The 24,277-nt window shown below is 38.5% G+C and overlaps 1 protein-coding gene across 1 annotated transcript in view; it reads right to left on the bottom strand.

Moving 5' to 3' along the window:
- Positions 1–24,277, bottom strand: part of NALCN (sodium leak channel, non-selective) — a 232,563-nt gene that overhangs the window by 142,831 nt on the left and 65,455 nt on the right. Inside the window, exons 8-10 of the mRNA XM_061472826.1 lie at positions 11,513–11,655; positions 11,288–11,392; positions 7,040–7,126 (exon numbers count right to left, since the gene is read on the bottom strand). Coding sequence (XP_061328810.1) covers positions 7,040–7,126; positions 11,288–11,392; positions 11,513–11,655 — 335 coding nt within the window. The remainder of the gene's footprint in view (positions 1–7,039; positions 7,127–11,287; positions 11,393–11,512; positions 11,656–24,277) is intronic.

The following is a 24,277-nucleotide window of genomic DNA, read 5'->3' as shown; positions in this document are numbered from 1 at the left end:
CAAACTGTGGCTAGTAATTTACTTTGATTGTAATGAACAAGAACAGACAGTTCAGCAAGTAGACAGAAAACTATGGAGAAGAAACTATGAACATAAAAGAACCATGTCTCTAACTCATTGTTAACATAAGTGCTTTGGTATAATGGTTACAAAGGAAAAGAAGGCAGGCAAAAAAGAGATAAGGGAGGGTGGGAGGGATGCTGTATGCCTTGCAGACTGGAAATGTGCATGCAGTTCTGTACCCCCTTGAAATTACTTTTCTTTTAGACCCATGTATTCAGTAGCAGAGAAATAGAAGCACAGACAAAATTACAATAGGAATCTAATAATTGTTATTAGTATTTGTTAATGCCAGAATGTTACCTATGGCAGAAAGTTGTCTTACAAATAACAGCCTTGTCATCAAATAATGTCTCCTTTTAAGAGTCCTTCCTGATATTCAAGGTCTATTCGACTTTTTGAAGTTTCCTCATCACTGGTAATTCTCTTTGTACACATAAACACAAACACAATCATAAACCAACCATCCCCATACTCGGTGGTTGTAGTCCTCACACGCTCATGTCTGCCCTCCTGTTGTTACTGATTGCATATTACAGCAACTTGTGATCCTGATTGTCAAGATTTGTTTCAAATTCTTTGCTTTATTGAAAATGAGCAGCCATCTCAAAATTGCAACCAATAATCTTTGCATCAAGCTTTTTGCTACTTCGGAGCAATCTCAAGAAAATTAGCAAATTAATTCTGCAGTTGTAGCAAATTAAAATGCTACACAGTTACTTTATGTAACTTGTTCTTACAAGACATTATGGAGGCCAAAACCATAAATGGGCTCAAAAACAGGTAGACAAATTGATAGGTGATAAATCCATCAATGGATGCTAAATATAATGGCCTAAATTTAACATTCACTTCAGAAAGTCCCAAAATGAATGACTGCACTAGTCAAAGATAGAGAATGAGGAAATAAATGGGCAGCCAGAGCTCAGAGGATGATCTATATATGCCTATTTCTGGTACTGACCAGTTTTTAAGACATGGCAAATGCATTGTTTTATGAGTACTCCAATATCTACATCATGATGCTTACTGTTTTTCATGTACCTTTCAGTAAAAAATGATGAAGAATGAAAAATGTATATGGGCAAAATATGTTTGGTTCTCCAGTTCCTTCCATTATCAAAAGATAATGAGATTATCTTTTTAATTCGTAACAGAAAAAACACAGTGGTTCTCACCACTTATATTTACATTATACTTGCCCTGTCCTCTCCTTCCTCCAGGTAAACAAACTGCAATAATTTCAGCTGTCTGAATTCATAACTCAATTATGCTATTAAAATAGCATAAACTGAACACAAGTTTACATTACCGATGAGATGGGGGACTGAAGTGTTCCAGGAATAAACTCACTGCCTCTTCAGTTGCCACTGTTACTGTAGCTAAAGGCCCTAATAAAAGAGGATGAGCAGACAGCAGAGGATGTTAGCAGCTTTACCTTCCTCACTTTAAACAGCATAAAGCTGGAACTGAGCACACATTTAATGACAGCTTGTTTTGTGAAATCTCAACCACACTCTGAATTAGCCAGATGTTGGAGTCTATCCCTTTACTCCAGTCACCACACTTTCACTATTTCTTCCCTTACCCTACATGCAATACTGGAAATCTCTCTTGGGTTTTTTTCTTTTCATAATGTCCAGCATTTACTATCTTCCCATACACAACTGGGGATATAGAGGTTGGGTGGGACTGGACTTTATTGTGCATGTTCTTCTGTCACCAACATGTTAAGTTTCTCTGCAGTCTTCCATTCCACCTCATTTTTCCCACCATTTTTACCTCACCAAAGCTAACAGCTTGCTTTTACATTACACTTTGCACACACTGCTCCTGAGTCTCGTCAGTTTTTCAGTACTGTTTCAGTGCCAAGTACATCACTGAACTATCCAAGCTTCTGTTAACAGATGCGATTTGTAGGCTTTCTAAACAAGAACAAGGCATAGAAAAAAAAGAAGTAGATTTTTTTTTTTTTTAATGACAGCCTCGGAAGTTAAGGATTTGGAATCAATTTAATCTGCCTCTGAATAAGCTCATATAATAAATAATAAACTCATTCAAATAAAAACTTAATTTTAACCGAGATTTTTTTCTTTCACCATAAGAGAGGATTTCAGTTAATTTGAAGAAATGTATATTGCATATATATTTAATGTAATGAAAGCCACTGTAGGTAAGAAGAGAATAGGACTGAGTGGGTATACCTTCTGCTTGATTCCAGGTTACAATAAAGGGCAAATTAGTATATAAATAGACTACTAAACTTTTCTGGTTCACCAATAATTACTTCCCATGAAAAAGACAAAGAGAAAACCCACTTATGTTCTTTTCTGTTACTCCTGCAGTAAAAATCTGTAAATACTGTTTTGCTGCATTTCATAAAATCACAGAATGGTTTGGGTTGGAAGGGACCTTAAAGATCATATAGTTCCAACCTTCCTGCCATGGGCAGGGACACGTCCCACTAGACCAGGTTGCTCAAAGCCCCATCCAACCTGGCCTTGAACACCACCAGGGATGGGGCAGGCACAATTTCTCTGGGCAACCTGTGCCAGTGCCTCACCACCCTCAGAGTGCAGTTTTTCCTAATATCTAATCTAAATCTACCCTCATTTAGCTTGAAGCCATCTCCCCTTGTCCTGTCACTACTGGTAGGGACGGGGTACTTCTCTCTCTTATTCAATATATCCATTCTGAAACTGCTAAAACATTAAATTCCTTCTAAATGGCTTCTCTGGCCATGTCTCCTCCATCCTCCATGTTTTCTGTCTTTTGATATTACTTCTGATCTTTTTGCCTCTTCTTCAAGGTTCTCTAAAATTCCATAATTGTACAGAATTCTGTAACACATCTGGATAACAACACAGCGTGAAGGACTTTCTTTCTGAGGCAAAAAGACATGATTAAATTTCTGACTTTAGTCATATGCTCAAGAGCTCTGTAATCATAATAATCTCGCTCACTCACATCATAGCTTTGTGACCTATTTCTTCTCTAGATGGAGCATATATGATTAAAAGTGAATATAGTATTCTTAATGTGTTGAAGATTTTTCTAACAGAGTACGAGTGCACGTATAGTTTGTAAGTGACCACTTCCATTCATGCTGACAGTGTCCCCAGGCTTTTTCTAAACATCACTCCATCTCCAGCTGTGAGTTTCATTTCTGACGGACGTAGGACCCTCAAAAATTAGCATGAACAGGAAATTGCTGTCTGGCTAATTGTTTCCCACAAAAAGCACAGTTCTAGACTTTCCCTCTTCATTACTAAACTATGCATTCAGAAGACTGAAGATGTCATTACCTGGTGTTATTAATACCAGCCACAGTTTCACGGAAGACATGAGTTGAATCTTTCAATTTCAGCTTTAAAAGAACATGTGTGCTTTACAAGTCTTTGTGGACAAGAAGACAAAGAGAAGGAAGGAGTGACAGAAACATCAACAAACTCTAAAATCAACAGGAAAGAAATAATAAGAAACGCAATGTGCCCTTAACATGGGATTAAAGGAATAAAAACATGCTCAAAGAGTTTTTTAAAGGATTTTTTCTGGAACCTGGTGCTCAGTTTTTCTTTATTTGTGAACTGAGAGCTTCCTACTGTGCTTGTAGGAGTAAATCACGGTAGGCAGGAAGTTCTAACACACTACAATGTGTTGAAGTAATATCAACAACAGCAAAATAATGTGGTAGTGTGGGAGCCTCAGCATGCATTCATGCCAAATGGTTCACGTTGAAATGGAAAATACAAAGATTATTTTTCGGTGACAAAAGAAAATCAATACTTTAAATCAATGCTAGTCATGGGGAACAGTGAGAATAAGTAAGAGAAGACCATAAAGCACCTTTGGGAACACTCAAAAGAAAAATGCAATGAACGTAAAACCATTATATTGAAATAAAAGCCCCTTTTCCCCACATGAGGATAGATCTGCAAGTCAAAATCAGAAACCATACTGATACTAATATTTCATGTTTCCATTTCCAGCCACTTTTTGAAAACTAAAGAAAACTTAGGTGTCTGAGTTGAAGTTCTTCAAAAACCACCAGGTTTAATGCCCACCTTTCTTGCCCACCACCTGTCACGGTTTAGCTAAATGCCTTTTAACTACTATGCTGCTGTATGCAGGAGACCCTTGCAGATTGCAGATGTCTGCACATATTGGTTCTGTCCTACCCATATGCCATGACCCAGTGGAAAGGCAGGTGGACTCCTCGGAGAGACAAGAGGGGGTACCCTGGGAAGCACAGCAGTGCCCAGCAGTTTGGACATACCAAGACACACTACTCACTTGATGGAATTATGAAACTCTTTGTAATCCCCTCTTTGTAGATCAGCTGCGACAGAAGTGTAAAGACATAGTTAGCCTGCTTATTTGCTTTATACAATTGAGCAGTTTGGTGCAACATGCTTGCATGAGACAAAGTGAGTTACAAAGGCTCTGCACAGAGCCTATAAGGTATCTCTGCCTGAATTATTGTTTGCTCAGGAAGAACACCAGACTTGCATTGCTCCACGTGCCATTGCAGTGTACCACCTAGATCAGCAGGACCTACCAGGATGAAACCCCTGACCTGGTTTGTGTGGGAAGACGACTGAACAATGTCCGAACTAGTAAAACCCCAGAGACCCAGCTAGTCCATATGGAGTGTCTTCCAAAACCTGCCTTGGAGGGTTTTTATGTTACACACCACACATAGATTGCATTCTTTTGTCCATCACTCCCTACTTTAGAAAGCTGGATGTAACTTAGATAGCACAAACCCATCTTATTGTGATGCCTCTAAAATAGCTAGCAAGTGTAAACACCTCAGTAGCCAAATCTGGGAGGGTTACCCTTTTCCACCACAAGGAATGTGAACTAAAGCAAAGATACCTATTAAGTAATTTTCTCAGAGTCTACAGGAAATTTGTGCTTGGCCAATAAATAGAACCAGGATTTCCGAAGTCCCCCTCCATTCCTCTAGCTGTTAGAATACTTCCTCTCCCTGTGCACAGTATAGTACAGAGGAAGTAAATTCTAAATCACTGACTACACTGAATAAGTGGAGTTTCTCCACAGCACAGACCCAGACCTATGCAACTGTTGAAAAAGAACTTTTAATAATGCTCCCTTTAGTATGTGGAGCAGTAATATTTACAGACCCCAGGGAGGAGTTAATAAAACCAAACTTACTGCAAAATTTAATTGAAGTTATACAGGGCAATAGAGAGTCTTCCCTAGCTCCTTCTAAGAACTCCATCCTTCACAGGATATTGAACGATAACAATATACTTAGCTAATAAAGGTCAGAAGAATGGAAATTAATTGAATGTGTCCTAAAGGCAAGGTATATATTTTCCAATCTGATTAACTTTTTCCAAGATTCAGATTTATGCACCATGTTCCTTTCAAGGAAAAAAAAACCACCCAAACCCTTAGAAAATAACTACCACATCTCTCAACTAGAGACTTAATGCATAAATAATGTCTTTAACATATTGCAATGGCTTTAAATACATGAATTTTTGGAAGTCTACTATCTTTTTACTTTGGACTGACAGAACTAACAATGCATGGTGAGATAAATAAAGGTGTTTGTGTTAATTCAGACTTTCAGATTTTGCTTTCTTTGGGTATATTTTGGTCTATAAGAATAAAACCTATTTTCAGTAGTATCCCAATAAAATAATATTCGAACGCATTTCTTTCCTTTGGATTGCTTTCCCTGGATTGACATTCAGTAACATCGTAGATTATTGGAAACCCTGCAGATACTGCACAAAGAGATGCAGAATGAGAAAAAGCCTGCTAGTTGAATTGCAACTGTAAGAAGTTGTAGCACTCACTGATGCGTGAGGTTTACATTCCCCTGAACACAATTAACTGTGTGTTCACACAATTCCTAAAAGGAGCAAGAATGCAAAACTATGTACAAAGGCAGACCAGGTAAGTCAGATGATACCTGAACGTTCATCTGGAGGAGTTTTCATTGTGAGTTCAGCTATGTTTTATCCACTTGCTTGAGACTGTTACTTAAGAATACCACAAATGATATTCTTATTGCCATCAAAAAAAAGAATTAAATTTGGAATTATCAATTAAGAAATATCCTAAAATACATGGCAGTGGTTTAACAAAGCAGAAATATTTGAGAACGAACAGCTTGTGGAGGGGATGAAAGGTGCTTGCCAGTTTAGTGTTCAGCAATGTACATACTGCCAACAAATACATGTATTTTAGTTTACACATTAAACTAAACATAACCAAAACTGCCAAAAATAGCAAAATCATGCTATCAGATTGCTGTCGTAGATTTGGCTTTCTACTCTGAAGCAGCTTTGTTTCATCCAGAAGTAAAAATATCTAACTTGCAAATAAAGATTTGAACTGCTGTACAATATGCTGTAATAAAAAGGGATTTATAAAAATATGCTTATCTTGGCCTGTATTTATATAAACAATGAGGATAGTTTTACAAACTCTATGTGTGAATATTAAATCTGGAAGTTTCAAACACTCTATGGCTTACTACCTACATGCCTCTTCCCCTTTCTTCTATAAGCTTATTTTTGAGATGGAGCAAGAGAAATGAGATAATTCTGTGTTTGTTATGATTCGTCATGCTTCTTGGCATATGTTATTTTATTTTGCAGTTAATAAACAAGCATTTCTGTTGTGAATAACCTAGGAATGGAATCAGTTTGCATATAAAGTCTGAGAGATAAAGGATGATTACTTATTTTATATTTAAAAATCTAAAATCTTTCTCAAAACAGAACTTTTACAAGGAATGCATCATTCTAATCTTCTCCCTTTCAGTGTGGTATATCTTTTTTTATTGATTTTTAAGAACATGCCACACTGCAGAAAGCAATGGATTTAAGGACATTTATGACTAAAACTTTTGTAGCTATTTCACAACACAGTCTCCTTATGCCAATATTTGAGTGGTGCTGGTTACACACAGATTTATTAAAAAAGCAATATGTCATACCTGTAGACATGCAGGAGCTCTGCCCTGGGGTTTATTCACATCAACAGCCACAAGCTGCCAACCTCCAGCAGCATCTTCATGAAACATCTTGAAAGGGAAGAATGTTGTCAGAAATGTTTTATGTGCCAATAAATACAAGTGAAAAATAATATAGTCCCCTTAAGGACCTGCATGCATGTTGATGATAGCTAGTCTAAAATAAGAGGTAAATGGTTCTTATTGCTACAGAGAAAAAAAGAAAGCAACATGCTCTTTTTCCAGCAGTAACAGATTCTGAATTTTACTCAGGTAACATCAAACACAAAGTGTTCCTATTAGTTCCAATGTAGAAACCAACACAGTTAATCTCTGATCAGTTTCATTAGATAGTGGTACCTGTTCAGAATAAATTCCTTACTAAGGTAAACTTATCCTGAGGAAGCAAATACGTTGCGAACACAAAAGAAGTTTCATGGTGCATTTGGAAATAATAGACAACCTTGTCTTATTTACTGGCAAGACCATTTTACTCCAAGGATCAGACTTTATTTTTGTCGCACTGAGGCATATCAAGAGTAGCTATAGAGTCCTTCTGTATTGTTACCCAGAGATTACAATTCCTGCAAATAGCTGAATGACACCCAGACTCTAATGATGTAAATGGAAAAGGCTCTCTTGGCCCAGCAGTATTCACATTTTACCTCTGGAAGTGATAAGTATAGGCATTTATTTATGTTTTTTCCCCTCAGAAATTAAGGCATAAAAAGATGCAGACTGCTGGACATAAGGAACAGTGACAAAACATGCCTGGATATGATTAACACTGTCCTTGAAAATGTCCTTAAAAGAGAATGCATGGCTTTAGCATTTTGAATTGCAGCCTGAGAGCCTGCATGTACTATGTAATGAAGTGTGGTGAAGTTCCCACATCACTCTCACCTTCTCCTTGACACCCAGCACCCAAACAAGTCACCTCAAGAACACAGCCACAGCAGCATGATTGAAGCTTAAAAGCCATCCTGAGAGTGCTCATTAGACTGGGGACAGTATCAAATATGGTTACAATGCCGCCGAGTCCTTATTTAGCATCTCTGCACCAGAGAGAGTTGTCAAGTCAGCTCAATCCTGAGTTATTCCTCTTTGTACCATGCTTTAACGTGCAGTGCTAAAGTGCTTTACAGGAACCTCCTTTTATCATTCTCCAGAAACCCCTTCCTTGACTTTGACTCTTGGACACTCATTTTCTATAGGACTACATTTCAGGATAAATGATTTATGAAGTGGGCAAATAAAAAAAGATATTGTTATTTTTTCTCAAGGTTACTTCATGCACAAAACAAGGAAGGTTTTTAACTTTCGTCTGGTGCTTTCAACAAGAAAACCTGCAAGAAATCTTCCACTCTTCTTAATACAGAAAGAAAAAATGTTTTTTTGTAGTTTAGTAAACTGGAATCCCTTTGTGTCCCACTATGCCAGTGGCTCAACAAAGAAAGCAACCATTTACAGCATCACAGTATGCTAGAGATTGGAAGGGACCTCGAAAGATCATCTAGTCCAATCCCCCTGCCGGAGCAGGAACACCTAGATAATGTTACACAGGAAAGTGTCCAGGCGGGTTTTGAATGCCTCCAGGGAAGGAGACTCCACAACCTCCCTGGGCAGCCTGTTCCAGTGTTCCGTCACCCTCACTGAGAAGAAGTTTCTTCTCAAGTTTAAGTGGAACCTCTTGTGTTCCAGTTTGTACCCATTACCCCTTGTCCTATCATTGTTTGCCACTGAGTAGAGCCTGGCTCCATCCTCGTGACACTCCCCCTTTATATATTTATAGACACTTATAAGGTCACCCCTCAGTCTCCTCTTCTCCAAACTATAGAGACCCAGCTCCCTCAGTCTTTCCTCACAAGGGAGATGCTCCACTCCCCTAATCATCTTCGTTGCCCTTCGCTGGACTCTCTCCAGCAGGTCCCTGTCCTTCTTGAACTGAGGGGCCCAGAATTGGACACAATATTCCAGATGAGGTCTCACCAGGGCAGAGTAGAGGGGAAGGAGGACCTCTCTCGACCTACTAACCACCCCCCTTCTAATACACTCCAGGATGCCATTGGCCTTCTTAGCCACAAGGGCACAGTGTTGGCTCATGGTCATCCTGTCGTTCACTAGGACCCCCAGGTCCCTCTCCCCTACACTGCTCTCTAACAGGTCGTTCCCCAACCTATACTGGAACCTGGGGTTGTTCCTGCCCAGATGCAGGACTCTACACTTTCCCTTGTTATATTTCATGAAGTTATTCCCTGCCCAACTCTCCAGCCTGTCCAGGTCTCGCTGGATGGCAGCACAGCCTTCTGGCGTGTCAGCCACTCCTCCCAGCTTAGTGTCATCAGCAAACTTGCTGATAGTACACTCAATTCCCTCATCTAAATCATTGATGAATATATTAAATAATACCGGTCCCAGTACTGACCCTTGAGGCACTCCACTAGTTACAGGCCTCCAACTAGACTCTGCCCCATAGACTACAACTCTCTGGCTTCTCTCCTTCAGCCAGTTCGCAGTCCACCTCACTACCTGATCATCCAGTCCACACTTCCTCAATTTAGCTGTGAGGATGCTGTGGGAGACTGTGTCAAATGCTTTGCTGAAGTCAAGGTAGACCACATCCACCGCTCTGCCATCATCCATCCACCGTGTTATTTCCTCATAAAAGGCTAAGAGATTGGTCAAACATGATTTCCCCTTGGTGAAGCCATGTTGACTGCCCCTCATAACCCTCTTATCCTTGATATGCCTTAAGATGGCACCAAGGATAAGGTGTTCCATCACTTTCCCAGGGATGGAGGTGAGGCTGACCGGTCTATAGTTACCCGGGTCCTCCTTCTTGCCCTTTTTGAAGACTGGAGTGACATTTGCTTTCCTCCAGTCCTCAGGCACCTCTCCCAGGCTTGTCTGCAGCCTACATGTGATTTTTATTTTGCATGCTGCAATTTATATTCAACATGATCATATTCTCAGGCACAGTGACATAATTTTGGGAATTTCTTTTATCTTTGAAATGCCTTAATGTTGGCTGCTTCTTGATCATTTTGTTCCAGCTCCTAGTTCACAGTATACCAGTTAAGCTTATACAGCTAAGGAATTCGTCCCATCCCTGAGATCAGAGATGAAATGAATATTAAGTTCCTCAGCCTAAGTATGTGCCATGTGGGGAAGTCCTTTTTTTTTTCTGTTAGATTTTAAATTTATACCTCTAAGTCTGTTTTGACAGACATATATAGCGTAGAAATTACTGCCACAAAGTCTATTTGAGGCAGAAAATGTAACAGCAGGCATTTACATATGGATTACAGGAATATCCAGAGGAATATCACAAAATATTTAATAAATAACTTTGAAACACTTAAATTCTCTAGCTCAGAGAAAAGAAATAATCTCTAGCTACAGAGGTTAGAAATATTTTCCTCATGGGCACATTTCATCTATCTGTCTTGCTAAGAGCTTTTCGTGGCGGTTGGTGCTGGTCCTTCTTGCACAGGGCAAACTACACTAGCCTGGAAAAGCCTGGCCGTTTGCATGTTCAGGATACATAACATGATGATTGTTACAACAATGCGTGGGAGAATTTCAACCTCGACTCGTTCGCCCACATTTTTCATACTAGGTCTTTCACACTACACAGCCCACATGTAGCAGTGCCATTCCTATCATGGCTTCTTCCTACCCATTTTCTCCTACTCAAGGTCCCACTTTCTGTGGCTACCTCTACAGTTAGCATGGCTCTTTGCCTCGGGACCTCATTCCTCCTTGGTCTCAACATGCCCTTCCCAACTCCAGGACCAGCTTCAACAAACAGTTCAGCTACCCTCTGACCTCTTCCAGCTACAGCTTGCGATTTCAGCTCTTCTTCCTTAGCCCAGAAAGTGATATTCAACAGCCCAGAAAGTGACATTCAATAGCAACCCTGATTCCAAACTCACCAATGACATGATAAGGAACCATTATCCTACTCCTACTATTAAAATAAAATCATAGCAATAACATACACAGCCATATAGAAAACCATAATATACTCTTCTCTAATATTGTTTTTTAAGAAAACCTAGTTGGATAATATAACCTAGAATTTAATTTTGTATGAAAATTCATGTATCAACTTCAAACTATATGTGGTAACGTGCAAAGTCAAATCAGATAACACAGTATTTTTTTTATTACTCATTCATAAAATCAACCAAATCAAGCCCCCAGAAAATCTTATCATCTCAGGTGCTTCACCTGGGTGGTTGCAGTTGAAGTAGTACTGCTCCTGGACCCCCACATCTGCTGGAACTGCACTCTAATTTCTGCGAATGTTTCGATGATGACTGCAATGAAAACATTCTGAAAAAAAAGAACAAGAAAGAACGGCTGACACAAAGCTCAGCAAGCATAAAAGAGAAGAAATTCATTCTAATATGGTCTACATTGCAGACAGGTTTAAAAGAACACATTTATCAGTACCTTAACAAGCCAGGCCAGAAAGAAAATTAAGGTGATGAAATAGAAATATGAACGCCATCGGGGAAAACTGTCGATTGCTCGGTACATAAGGAACACCCAGCCTTCCTGAGAAGCAGCTTCGTAAACAGTAAATATGCTTGTGCCTGTCAGAGGAAAAATGAAAATGTTTGGCATTAAGCCCCCCTCAAAGTTTTCAGTATCAGCAAACAATAATCTTTTATCTATTATATTTTCCATTTCTCTAAAGGGTATCAGCTCTCCTCTTTTCCTTCATAGGGAATTTTTCCAGATGAATTACCATGTTTCTTCCTTTTGCAATTGAATATGAATTAGTTTCGTATCAGATCAGACTGACTCCCTTTTCTGCCTGGACACACATGGATAATCCCTTAGATGCGTTCACTGACAGCCCACAAATGTCTCCAAAGGCAGAATTTGTCCCTTCCTGTGACTTCAGCAGCACCCATGAGAAAAGACAGATTCCATTGAAACTATTGAGCTGTTTCAAAATTCAGGCCAGTAGCCAAGGTAGCTGCATTAACATACATGTGGTGCCCTAAAAAACATTACAGCATTTTTAAGTTGAACTTCCTACATCATCTGGGGAGAGGAGAAGATCCAAAAAAAAAGTTATGAGGGGCTTATGTGTTCAGAAACTGCTTCTGAATAAAGGCTATCATGTTACTAATTTTAAACTTAAGATTCAAACTCATCCTAATGTCTGAGTTATAAGACGCTTCAGCCAGTTTCCCCTCCCTCATCTCTGCAATAAAGGCTTCAAAATAGAGACTGTAGTTAGTGCTTGTATGGCATTCCTGTCTGATGCAATTTTCTGTTCCGAGAAGAAACACAATTAAACTGTGAAATTAAACTGTGAAAGCTCACAAACTGCTGTGAAATCACAGAATTGTCCTAAAGCCACCTGCTAGCTCTGCTCCACCACTGCTTTGCTCCATGTAGTTTTTTGTCTTGGATAAAACAGAGAACATGAGGAGTGCTGCCCTTAGCAAAACATAGCAGCTGCTAGCAACATACAGATAGTAAGCACGAAACAGCTGGCTATCCAATTCCATCCACAGGGAAAGGAGGGGTTAGTCAGAAATTCCCAGAGCCCATGAGTTTTCCAAAAATTTACACTAAATCACAGGAGCACTTTGCTGCTGTTCTCCCACTGAAATTGCAGCATCTACATTGTTTCCTCTGCCAACACAGGTGGGATGAACCTGGAAGTGATTTTGCCTCAGGGAGTCCCTGTTTTGTGGATAAATCTTCACTGATAAAAGAAGACAGGGATCAATGGAATTTTTTCACTCCTTTGATATGTAGGTGTTGAATGGTTAACAAGCTCATGGTGGATAGGCAAAAATGTTAATCCTCTTTGTTAATTTTTCTGGTTATTGGATTCCTTCCTATTTATTGCATATGGTTCTCAGGACAAATGAACAGAAATAAAAATAAAAAGAAAGAAAAGGCATTCAAGAATAGATAGCAAACCCTTTCTATTTCTTCAGAAAAGAGAGTGGTCTCTCTCAATAGTGAAATATCCATCAGTGATTACTTCATGGGTATTTTGCATTTCAAAAATTCAAAAAATAATGGTTCAATTACCTAATATTATACTGTTGCTGAACTGATTAAATTATTGAACAAAACAGTGCTGTTGAGGACAGGCAGAGATTAAGGAGAAAAAAAGGAATCTATTAAAAGTTGCTGGCTAGGAAACTGTCATTAGTCATTACCAATGGGAAAGTCACAGTGAAGATTAGCAAAATAGAGGGAATGTCATGCAAAGTATTTATAACACATACACTGGGCCATTTGTCACAGTAAAGCAATACTGTGAATGGACAAAAATGCACAATTAACCCAATAAAATAACATGTGCTCGTCTGTGACGCTAAATTAAAAATATGTCTTTTATACAAATGGTCCACGTGTTCTTAAAGCTATTAGAAAGCAATCACCACTAAGAATATACATTCTTACTTAACATATGTGACTTGAAAGTAATAAAGTTTTTAATACTGATGCCAGGAACCATACTGTTAACTATCTCTGTAAATACTGTTTCAACTGGAAACAGAATAAAGGAATGACAGTAAGGGATCCAATACCTTGAAATGCTTTGCAGTCAAAAAGAACAGTAATTATTAGTTAGCATCTGCCTTACTGCAGTTTTTGCTCTTTTAAAAGTTACACTTAACCATCAGCAACCGATTCTATTTTTTTTTCTAAGTATTTCTTTAATATCTGACTCCACCTTCCTAAAGCCAATGCCTAAGTTATGAAAGAGACTGTCCTTTCACAGCAGCATGTTCTGTTTTTCTCACCATGTTCAAAGCCATATAGAGGAAGAGAAAGTATCAAAATTCTAAGTAATGGTGGGATACATCACAAAAAACAAGACATGAAACCTAACTTTCTGACCTTTAGATCAAATGGCAAAATTCTCCTTTTCCACAGCCATCAGTATTCTATCTACCAGTGACACAGTGTCTTCGTCTACTAGTTCAGAGGGCTTAAGTCCTGGCCCCAGAGTGCATGGTTAGGGCATAAGTGCATAGGACCTCCTGGAGCTGGTCTAAGAAAAGCAGGAATATAGGTGGCAGGGTGAATGAGGGCTTAGAAACCTTGTCATCTTTTGCCAATGTCCTGAACATTCAGATCAAGATTTGTGCAATCTACCTACAGGCATCAGCAAGACATTTCAGTCATGAAAAAGCTCTGAACCATGAAAAGGTTTAAACATGGGACTATAATCATAGAATCACAGAATAGTTAGGGTTGAATAGGACCTTAAGATCATCTAGCTCCAACCCCCCTGTCATGGGCAGGGACACCTCACACTAAACCATCTCACCCAAGGCTTCGTCCAACCTGGTCTTGAACACTGCCAGGGATGGAGCATTCACAACCTCCCTAGGCAACCCCTTCCAGTGCCTCACCACCCAAACAGGAAAGAACTTCCTCCTTATATCCAATCTAAACTTCCCCAGTTTAGGTATATTGGCATGGGTAACTTGCTGACTTTGAGAGTAGGACTTCACCACCTGCATCTAGAATATCGTTAAATCTTAGTAAATAAAAATATCCAGAAAATATTTACAATGATTTTTCTATTTGTCTTAGTAGATGGCTAAATCTGAGTGGCAAGGCAGATTAAAGTCATTTAGGAGGAACTTTATGATGACAACAGAGGTAAAATAAAGGAATATACTTTGAATTCATTTCCTTTTGTTTGACCTTGTCTAATAAATTCCACATTTTTAGGTTACAATTAAACAAATCCCTTAACCACACTGATAGCTAATTAAAACAAGAAAACATTTCTCAACACACAGATTAAAACTAAATAAATCCATATCATAACATGTATCAGTCTCAAAAGACTGCTTTTATGCAACCAATAAACACGACTACCTTTGAAAATGGTTTACAGCTGCACACAGTCATTATTAAAAATGAAAGAAAAAAAAGACCACCAGCAAATGAAAGATTCAGTGAAATATAAGAAAACAGATTGAATCTTACTCAACTTATGCAACATTTTCAGTTGCTTCATACAGTATAGAAGAAAAGACAGCAATCAGAAACTAACTGTATCCCTCTTACTAATAAATGTTTAGGTACATTGGCATTCAGCACTGAAATGCAGGGGGCTTATGCCTTCTTCAATACATGTTTATTTCAGTTCTACCAGCTGGGAGCATTAGCCTGAAGGGGCATGAAGGAAGTAGTTGCTATAACGCCTAAATTGTTATAATAAAAGAAGATTCTACTTGTTTCTATGCCTAATCAAGGAGCAAAGTCACCTGGCTCTTCTGTGCTGTAGAGATGTACCAGGGAAAAAAAGAATTATAAGTGGCAGAGCACAGAGGTAATGATTTTCCATTTCCATTACCTATTAGGGGAGTGAAGAAACCTATCCTGACAAAACCCTATCTTTTAAATACCTAAGGAATATAGAAGGTATTTATTTAAAAGAAATTACTCGCTGTTAATAGAAGAATAATAGCATCATTATTTTACATAGTGCATTTTGTATTTATGTATACTTTGTAAACAGGCAAGATTTTCTGCTTGTTTCTATGCCTCTGTGACACTACCATGCTCTGTGACATCAGCTCTTGCTGTCACCAAGTAATTCTGTGAATGGACATCATGAAAAAGGAAGTGTGCTGAATAATGCTGTAATTTTATAACTGCACAATTAAAGGAAAAGAGCTAAAAGGTCATGTGGAAAATTCACTATATCTGGAAACAGAACCTTTTCCTCCTAACATGATGTGATGTTCTTGCTTCTCAATTCAAAATCTCAGAAGTATTAGAGGAAAAGAATGCATGGTGGTGAGAAGGTGTCTTTTATTAATATCTTTGTGCTATGTGATTTGTAGGTGTTCCAAGTGAGAAACAGTGAAAACTAAGCTTAGGTATGCCATCAACTCCAACATTTTCTGCATGCATAACCTACGTCTATTGACTACATTGGTTTACCATGTCAGCATTCACCCAGTTTTCTTGTGCCTGCTGTGAAACTGCTGAGAAAGAAAACCTACAGAAGGCCCACTTTATATAAAAGGAAAAAAAAAAAAGATAAATTTCTGGATTTTTTATTATTTTCTTTCTTAGTAAGGAATTATTCGGCCAAGTAAAAACGTTATTAAAAGCCTGAAATCCTACACATTGTCACCCATAAAATGCTTCATATGCCGGCCGGCAACAGGCTCCTTTTCCTTACTTTCCAGTGACCACTAGATGGCGATCGTGCACCTCGGGCACATCTGGAACATCAGGCGGCGGGGAAGCAACCACCCTGAGCGCACAGGGTGATAACCGCCCGCTGCGCTCGCAAAAGGACTGATTTTTCTATTCCCCAACAAAACTAAGCAGCCTTCTTCTAGCAGGCGCTGCTGCCTAATTTAGCATTCTTTGTTGTGCTGAATACTGTGCCTTCCTTAAGATGTTTTTGTGAATGTTACGTCCATAAAGAAATGACCTTTTGCTTAGCTATGGAAATGTTACCAACCCTTTCTGTCCTTGCTCACTTTCACTGATAAAATCATGAAGCTGAATGTTCCTGCAAGGCATGGATATTCCCACTGACCAGTCAGCTTTTAATTATGTCTTACCTTTCAGTATCAAGGTGTTTGCACAACATTGCATGCAGTCAGGATTTTCCAGCTGGCTTACACTATTGCTTTGGTGAAACTAAAAGGGAGCAAAAATTGCCCGGAAATGCAAGGACAAAGTTGTTGGCACTTCTGGGAAGCAGCTGGTACATGGGACTGAAATCAACAAGAGTGAATCCTGAATGGCTTCATGGGGTTTCTTGCTTGTCTCTGAGTGAGTGATCCAGTCTATTTTACTCTCCCAAACCAACTCACAGCTAGTTTACCAGCCACCAGAATGAAAAGAATTAAAATGAAACATGCCAATGCTCTGGTGCTCTGTTGAAACCTCAACCCCCAGAGACATTTTCCTGTGACTAAGCTGTGGAAAAGATAGCAAAACAGAAACTCTGCAGAGCAGAAAAAACACACTGCCAGTCTGAACACAGTATTTTAACCCTCGTGACTTCAAACATACAGTAATGATATGTTATTGATTCTTTATTTTGAAAATCTGTTTCCTTATGAGATGAAGCTTTCACATATGAGAACAGAGTGCATACAGAGACTGTATGCATAAAACCGACAATAAGGAGATAAGGACACAGTGCACACGTAAGTGCTAAGATCAATGCAGTTTGTTCTACAGACTTAGTAATGGAAAGATGGAAAGTCAGCCAAGTTTCAGAGAAAATGTTGATGGACTTAGCTGCACTGTTTACAAGTATTTTAGAAATCCGTTCACTGTCCAAAAGTGTTAGCTTACTAATATGAATGTAGCGATGCTGGCATATGTATGGACTGCACAGGGTAAACAGAAGAAGCATGGCAGTTCATGCTCAGTTCACAGAATCATGGGATCACGGAATACAGAGGTTGGAAGGGGCCTCAAGGATCATCTGGTTCAACCTTTCTAGGGAAAGCATGATCTAAACTAAATGTCTCAGCACCCTTTCTAGCTGAATCTCAGAAGTGTCCAACTCTGGGGAATCCACTACTACCCTGGGAGATTATTCCAATGGCTGACTTTCTCGTTGTGAAAAATTTCCCTCTTGTGACAGGTCAGAATCTCTTCAGTAGTAACTTGTGCCCATTACCTCTTCCTTTTTCCATGTGACTCCTTGTAAAAAGGAAGTCTCCATCTTTGTACCTACCCTTTAAATGTACAGTATTTAAATGAATAGTATTTAAAGTTATTTAAAGTATTTAATAGCTATACCATTAGTCTCCCATGCGATCGTGCTCGTGCTTCCTGATGTAATATTTTATGTTTTAAAAAAAAGAAACCTGTTTTACATTTGTGAACAAGTCCATGGTGTAAACACAGCCAAATGACTTTAGAGGTGCATGTTTACAGCTATCAGCCAGACTAACATTTATATTTGCTTTTCTTTAATGCTTTTTTGACTAAAATGCTCCTCAGCTATATATCCACAAATAACAACAAATAGGGATCCAAAATGTCAGCAGAGCTCATAAGATGGCTTTATATGCATAAATACTGTCTGCTTTTTCCTTTCTGTCATTACACAGCTGTAGTGCTAATATACACTTTCTCTTAATAATCACTGTTTTTTTTTTTTATGTGTACTGCAACTTCACAAACTCTACTGGCAGTTGGAGACTCTAGGAAATGCTGAGCTGCAATTTGTTCACACCTCTTACACCACTACCTGAAAGCTCACAGTCAACAACTCCCATCTTTCATTTCTACGATTTCCCCTAAGGACTATCTTTAAGGATGCATTTCTTTGTGGATTCCTGGGCTCCCATCCTCAACAGAACAGGCAGAGCTTCAGGTTGGATTCTGGAAGTAGGGCATTGCCATAGTCATGCTTTTCCTTATCAGAGAATCAAACTGTAATAATACTTACTTTTCAGATCTAGAAACCAAGAACACAGAATCCCGAGGCCTTGGTTAAGAGTAACAAACACTGTGAAGATAGGTCTGTCACCACCTCAATCTTTCCAATGAAATGTCTCTGATTTAAAGTACAGTCATAGTAGATCAAATGACTGCTACAATAAATGTTACAACAAAACTGTGTAACATAAAAAACGTTCAATAGAAGAAACTCTGTAATTGATATTAATATATTCCTTTGAAAAATGAACCGTGTTCTCATACAACTGTTATTTCTTCTTTAAAAATGTTATGTATGTAGATGCCTTTAAAACCATACAGTAAAAGTGACAGTCCAGAAACCAAATATTCACAAATTGTTCCATTTAAAATTTAATTAACATTTTAAGGGTTATCATATTCAAAACACAAATTTAAGACAGGTTCTCAGTACAGGTATTATGTATTTGGATTGTTATTCAGCCATATATTAAACACCGGGAATGACTACTAAAATCAAGGTAGTGATGAATCCCTTTGTTAGAGAGAAAACAAAGTATGCAAATCTTCCTTGACACAAGGCATGTAAATTCAGCACTGACTTTCATACACTGTCAATCAAAACTAATCGCTTGTTGCATTAACTTTCCTAATAGTCATAGACAGAACAATCTAATTCATTTTAAGTTCAGTCATGAAACGGCAAAGGTACCATGCATCATGGCATGCTTAATTTGTTTAATAAATAAAAAATGTGTCTGCTTTTTAAGATGAAAGAAGTATGGAAGAATAAAACCATAGAACATATTCATATAGTAACACTTCCTAATCTAGAGTGACCATGATGATATTTGTTCTGGTTTGGCTGGGATAGAGTTAATAGTGTTGTGGTTTGGATTTTGGATGAGAATAAAGTTAGTAACACATTGATGCTTTAGTTGTTGCTGAGCAGCACTTACACTGCATCAAGGACTTTTCAGTTTCTCATGCTGCCCTGCCAGTGAGCAGGACTAGGGGTGCACAAGAGGTTGGGAGAGGACACAGCCAGGACAGCTGACCCCAACTGGACAATGGGATATCCCACACTGAAGAGAGAAAATCTTCGTTTCCTGAATGGGAGAAAGGAGCTGTATGATTGCTGTTGCATGAAAACCCAAATGATACTCACTCAATGACCTGTTTAGCTATTAATGAGTTAAGTGCTTTCAGGTACCTTTTATGTACTACTAGCAGTAAAATAATTTACTTACATTGTTGATGAAAGAGAGAGGTTTGCCCACTAGCCCACTAGCCACTTGCCCACTAATATGTGCAGTTAGAGAGCAGGCAGAGACAGGAAGAAGTGGCTTAGTGTGCTGATAGCTCACTAAACATCACAGCACCTTTGGGAGATAAGTATATTGTTAATTGTATTTCAGAGAAGGCTCTGTTAAGTTAGAAACTTCCCTCAAACAACAACATAATAAATGTCTAAGGTGACACTGTCTTAAAGATTTCTGATTTTAAAAGAGCTGGGTATCAAAAGACATTGATTTATTTTATTTTTTTGTCAGAAGAAACATACATGCACGTCAACAAGAACAGGGCAAAACTTTCTTTTCTCTCTCCTTCAGGAAATGAAAGGTTGAGTTCTTTTATTCTTGACTGTCTTAAAGAAAGTGTTTGCATGACCAGATTTCTACTGGTTATCAAAAGAATTCTTGGAAGACTAGCACTAATACACTAAGCAGCTGGAAGGTCTATTTGAAGACAGAATTTCTGGCAAGAAAAACCGTATAAACTGCCAGGTAATTTTTTGGGAGAGTACTTTCAAAGTTTTAATATTCTCTGTTTAAACTTTGTTTTTGATATTACCTTCTTCTGCAAAAATCCTTTCTGATCTTTATGGACTACTGAAAATAGTTCTACACACCCATAACAGAAATTTCCTGGATTTATCATTGTTCAGTCAATGTTTTTCTTTTCCCCAGATGCGCCCTCTCTTTTTTCTCATCATCAAGTTTACCTGCAAAGGTGTTTATACTTTGTGCAGGTGTAAGTCAACTCGGTCCTTTTCCTCAAAGCTGCTTTAATTTCTTACAGACTTATGATATTTCACATATTTTTCTTCAAAGCTTTCGGAAAATGTGGCATTTTGCATTGAGCCATGTGAACATGTGGTTTATAAAAAAAGAAGGACTGTATATGAAAAAAAAGTCTTTTGGCATTGTTCACTGAAGCAGTTTCCCAAGAAATACAGATCGGACCTACTCCCAGAAATATTTTATCAAAGGATAAGATATACAGACCTCATTTTCCATATTAAAATAATTTTCAGTTGGCAGAATGAAATCAGAGTTTTTAGGTTTGAAGATGCAAACAAGTGACATGCATAAATTCGGAGATGACTTTCTGCATGCCATTTGCTTCACAGTGACTACCTCTTGGCCAACACTTCACCTTAAAAAAGACCTCTAGAAGACCTTCCTTTCATGGAAGTCAAAGGCTCATCTTATTTTCTATTACTTACTTAAGAATAAAAGCATACATAAGGACAGTTACCTCTGAAGTTGATAAACACATCTCGTTACCCTCAGTAACATATCTGCAGGTCCTGCCATGGCTTGGGTAGAATTTTATATCATTACATTATGTCCTAATATTTTTTCAGAACAGGAAACAAATCATGACCCTAACTTGGAAGCTCTGCCAGCCCATTCATGTCTTATTTTTTACAAGAAAACTGTGCTCACAATTTTTAAATCGCACAGCCTAAAATGAGGCATGTGAGCTGATGTTCAGATAGTTGACAATAGTCTGATTCTTTGACAGGCTGAAGGAGGCAAGTTCAAAATTTCCAATCCTGGCCTGAATTTTAGTGCTTGAAGCCAAAGGGAATTTTATATTTTCTTTAGTAGAAATAAAGTTAGACTTCTGGTTCTGAGATTCTACCACGTAAGATCCTGGAAAACATAAAAAATCCTGGGAAAATAAAACATTTTATCAATATGTTGTTTTCAAAACACTTATTAAATTGCATGCCACGTTTAAAATAAAGCTACAGATTGACAACTATACGGTGTAGGCAAGAGAAGAAAGCACAGCTGTTTCCAGACCCATTCATTCTACAGCATCTGGGAAATGGGCTTCCTAAAAAGAAGACAAATGCAACTGAGAGTCACAAAAAATACCTGCTTCCAAAACTGACCATGAGGGATATCTGTGGCGTCCTGACAATAAAACTCTTTCCACTGACTTTTCTAAGGAACTTGCTAAAGTACTGACTAAATGTTTTTAGCAGGATTCTCTTCCTCTGGAGGAGAGGATTAAATAGAAATACAACTGAAGCTGTTTTGTTTGAGAGATGACGATAGACATATTTAATTAATTGCCACTTAATCTCAGAATTCTAAGTGAAATGCTTAAAACCAAATGAAATGTAAGAAAAATATTCATATGTAGAACATAGCAAAGTTGGCTAATACAGAAGGATATGCAAGTAGCACACATGCCAGTATAAAAACCATGCAAAACCTGCCACAGGCAGGTAATTAGAAGAAAATAATATCTCAGTTTATCACAGGAGACATACAGAAGTCCTGTTGTGACTAATCTATTTTATTTGAATTTGTCAGCCCCTGGGTAAGTTCTGTCAAGATGAATCAGCTATGTACAGAGTCAGTTCCTCAAAAAATAGAGCAGATTTCTGAAGGTTTTATCTTGTATGCATTACCACAGAGCATCTATGCCCTACGAATGGTTAGATGTCCCTGACTCCCTGGTAACTGACAAGGTCTTCTGACAGAAAGTTTGCTGTTTTCACTTCTTTTGAATTTTAGCATTAAATAATTCTAATTCTTTCAGTATTACTAATTTTAAAAGTGTATAGCTTAGCTGCTCACAGGGACCCAAATTCATCCAATCTCACTGTAGCTGTTTCAATTAAGTGCCAAAATTGGGAGCTTATTTACTGCAATCCTCTTCACAGTGGAAAGGAAAAGGTGATACTGTGGTGTGGTTCACTCCTTCTCATATGTGAACTGAGACTCTTATGGTTCATGCTAATTACCTAATCTTAGGATGCATACACCGTGGTCAAAATCTCCTACTGAAATGAGGCAAAGTGCTGATCATTATGGTACTCTCTACTGAAAGGTGACAGCAATACAGATTTGTAGGAAAAGTAGAGTTGCAAAGGAATTTTTGGATGAAAGTGGAAAATGTTGACTGTAGTATGGGAGCAGATGTTTCTTGACACTTCCCAAGATGACCAATCATACTTTCTCTGTAGATGGAATAGCATGTCTTCAAAAAGAGTATTATTTGAGTAACAAAGCAATAAAGTGAGACTGTGCACCATTTAATGAAGGACAGTATGTCATTACACATTTGCTACAGGGTACTGCAAGGGTAGCAGCATGTATGAAATCAGTTACCCCAGATGAGCTGATCACACCCAAGCTTCTGCTCTGTGTGTGTTACCCCCTCTAGACCAACCATCTGTGATATGGATTTTCTGGAATAGCATTATTCCCCCTTATTCCCCAGCAGAAGTCTGAAAGCCAAGCTGCAAGCTGGCCTTGTGTTATCAAATCAATGGTCTTAAATCAAAGATGATTTGGTAAGCTTCTCTAATTACAGTAACAGAGGGCATGTTGCGTGACTATTGTAGAATGGAATTGTAGGGGGTGGTTTTGCTCATTTCCACACACTTTACGAAAATACTGTTTAGGATAAAATAATCAAATCTCAGGAGGCAAAGTAAAAACAATGTGTCCTGTGAATTACGCAAGTGCTGAAGGTCAAAGCCTGTAAACTGGTCACATACTGAAGCTCTCCTCTGAAAGTGAAAATCTTCCACTGCGAAAACAATTACCTCTATTACCCAGTAACTGCAGCTTTCATTATGCAGAGCTATACTGTCTTAATGGCACTGACTGATAATTAAACTGATAGGATCTAATTTTCTTGGTATGGAATGACAGGTTTCTAATTGCCTAACTTCATGCTCTGCCTATTGGCTAAGAGCTTCCTGCTCTTTAGCTTGGCTGAAATTAGTCACACCTTTTGTTTCAGGGCTGTTCACACTACTGTCAGACCTTTAAGTCCTCTTTCTATTTTTTCACACTGTTCTCTCTTCCTTGTCAGACCCTGAGCTGTTATGTAGCTGTCCCTCCAAGTTATGTTGCTGACATAAGTCTTTCTTCAGTTCTCATGCAGAGTACAAACTGGTGGGCTTGGACATTGTTTTAGCTTGAAGCAGCTCTTTCTATCTACTTTCTTAGTAAATCCTCATTAAGAAGATGGTCTTAATGTGCATTTATTTCCCTTTGACCATGACATTCCCAGCACATGTATCCCCTGCTTTAATTAGCTTCTCAAAGTTATCTGACCCTTTGGTTAGTATTGTGCATCAGAGGAAAAAGAAATGTCACTGTAGATAATAAACATGAGTGTTTTAACTCACACTTCCATAGGAGTTAAAGTAAACAGCAGCAGTACAAAAGCAAATTTCCTCCTTTGGCTTCACAAGGCATGTATCATCTCAAAATCACACCGTGAGGCCTTGCTATGCTGGAGCAAGAGCAGCAGAAAGTACGTATGAGAAGGTCATCCGTGAAAATAGAACTTACACTACATTTACCTCCCAATCTGCAGGAGTGGGTGCTGACATGCTGCACAGCCTCTGGAGGTGCAGTGCAAAGGCTGTCCGTGGTAGGGGTGATCTCTGGAGCCTAGGTTCTGCAGAGCCAGTTGCAGTGTCTCCAGCACCACCTTCCCCAGCAAGCTCCATTCCAGGACTCCTTAAAGCTTTATATTGGAGCAAATCATTCA

Source organism: Pezoporus flaviventris, unplaced genomic scaffold (genome assembly GCF_033815535.1).
Source record: "Pezoporus flaviventris isolate CSIRO_AGI_PZ_B2104156 unplaced genomic scaffold, CSIRO_AGI_Pfla_v1 ptg000072l, whole genome shotgun sequence".
In the NCBI taxonomy this organism is placed as follows: Eukaryota; Metazoa; Chordata; class Aves; order Psittaciformes; family Psittacidae; genus Pezoporus; species Pezoporus flaviventris.
This window is presented reverse-complemented; position numbering and strand designations above follow the sequence as displayed.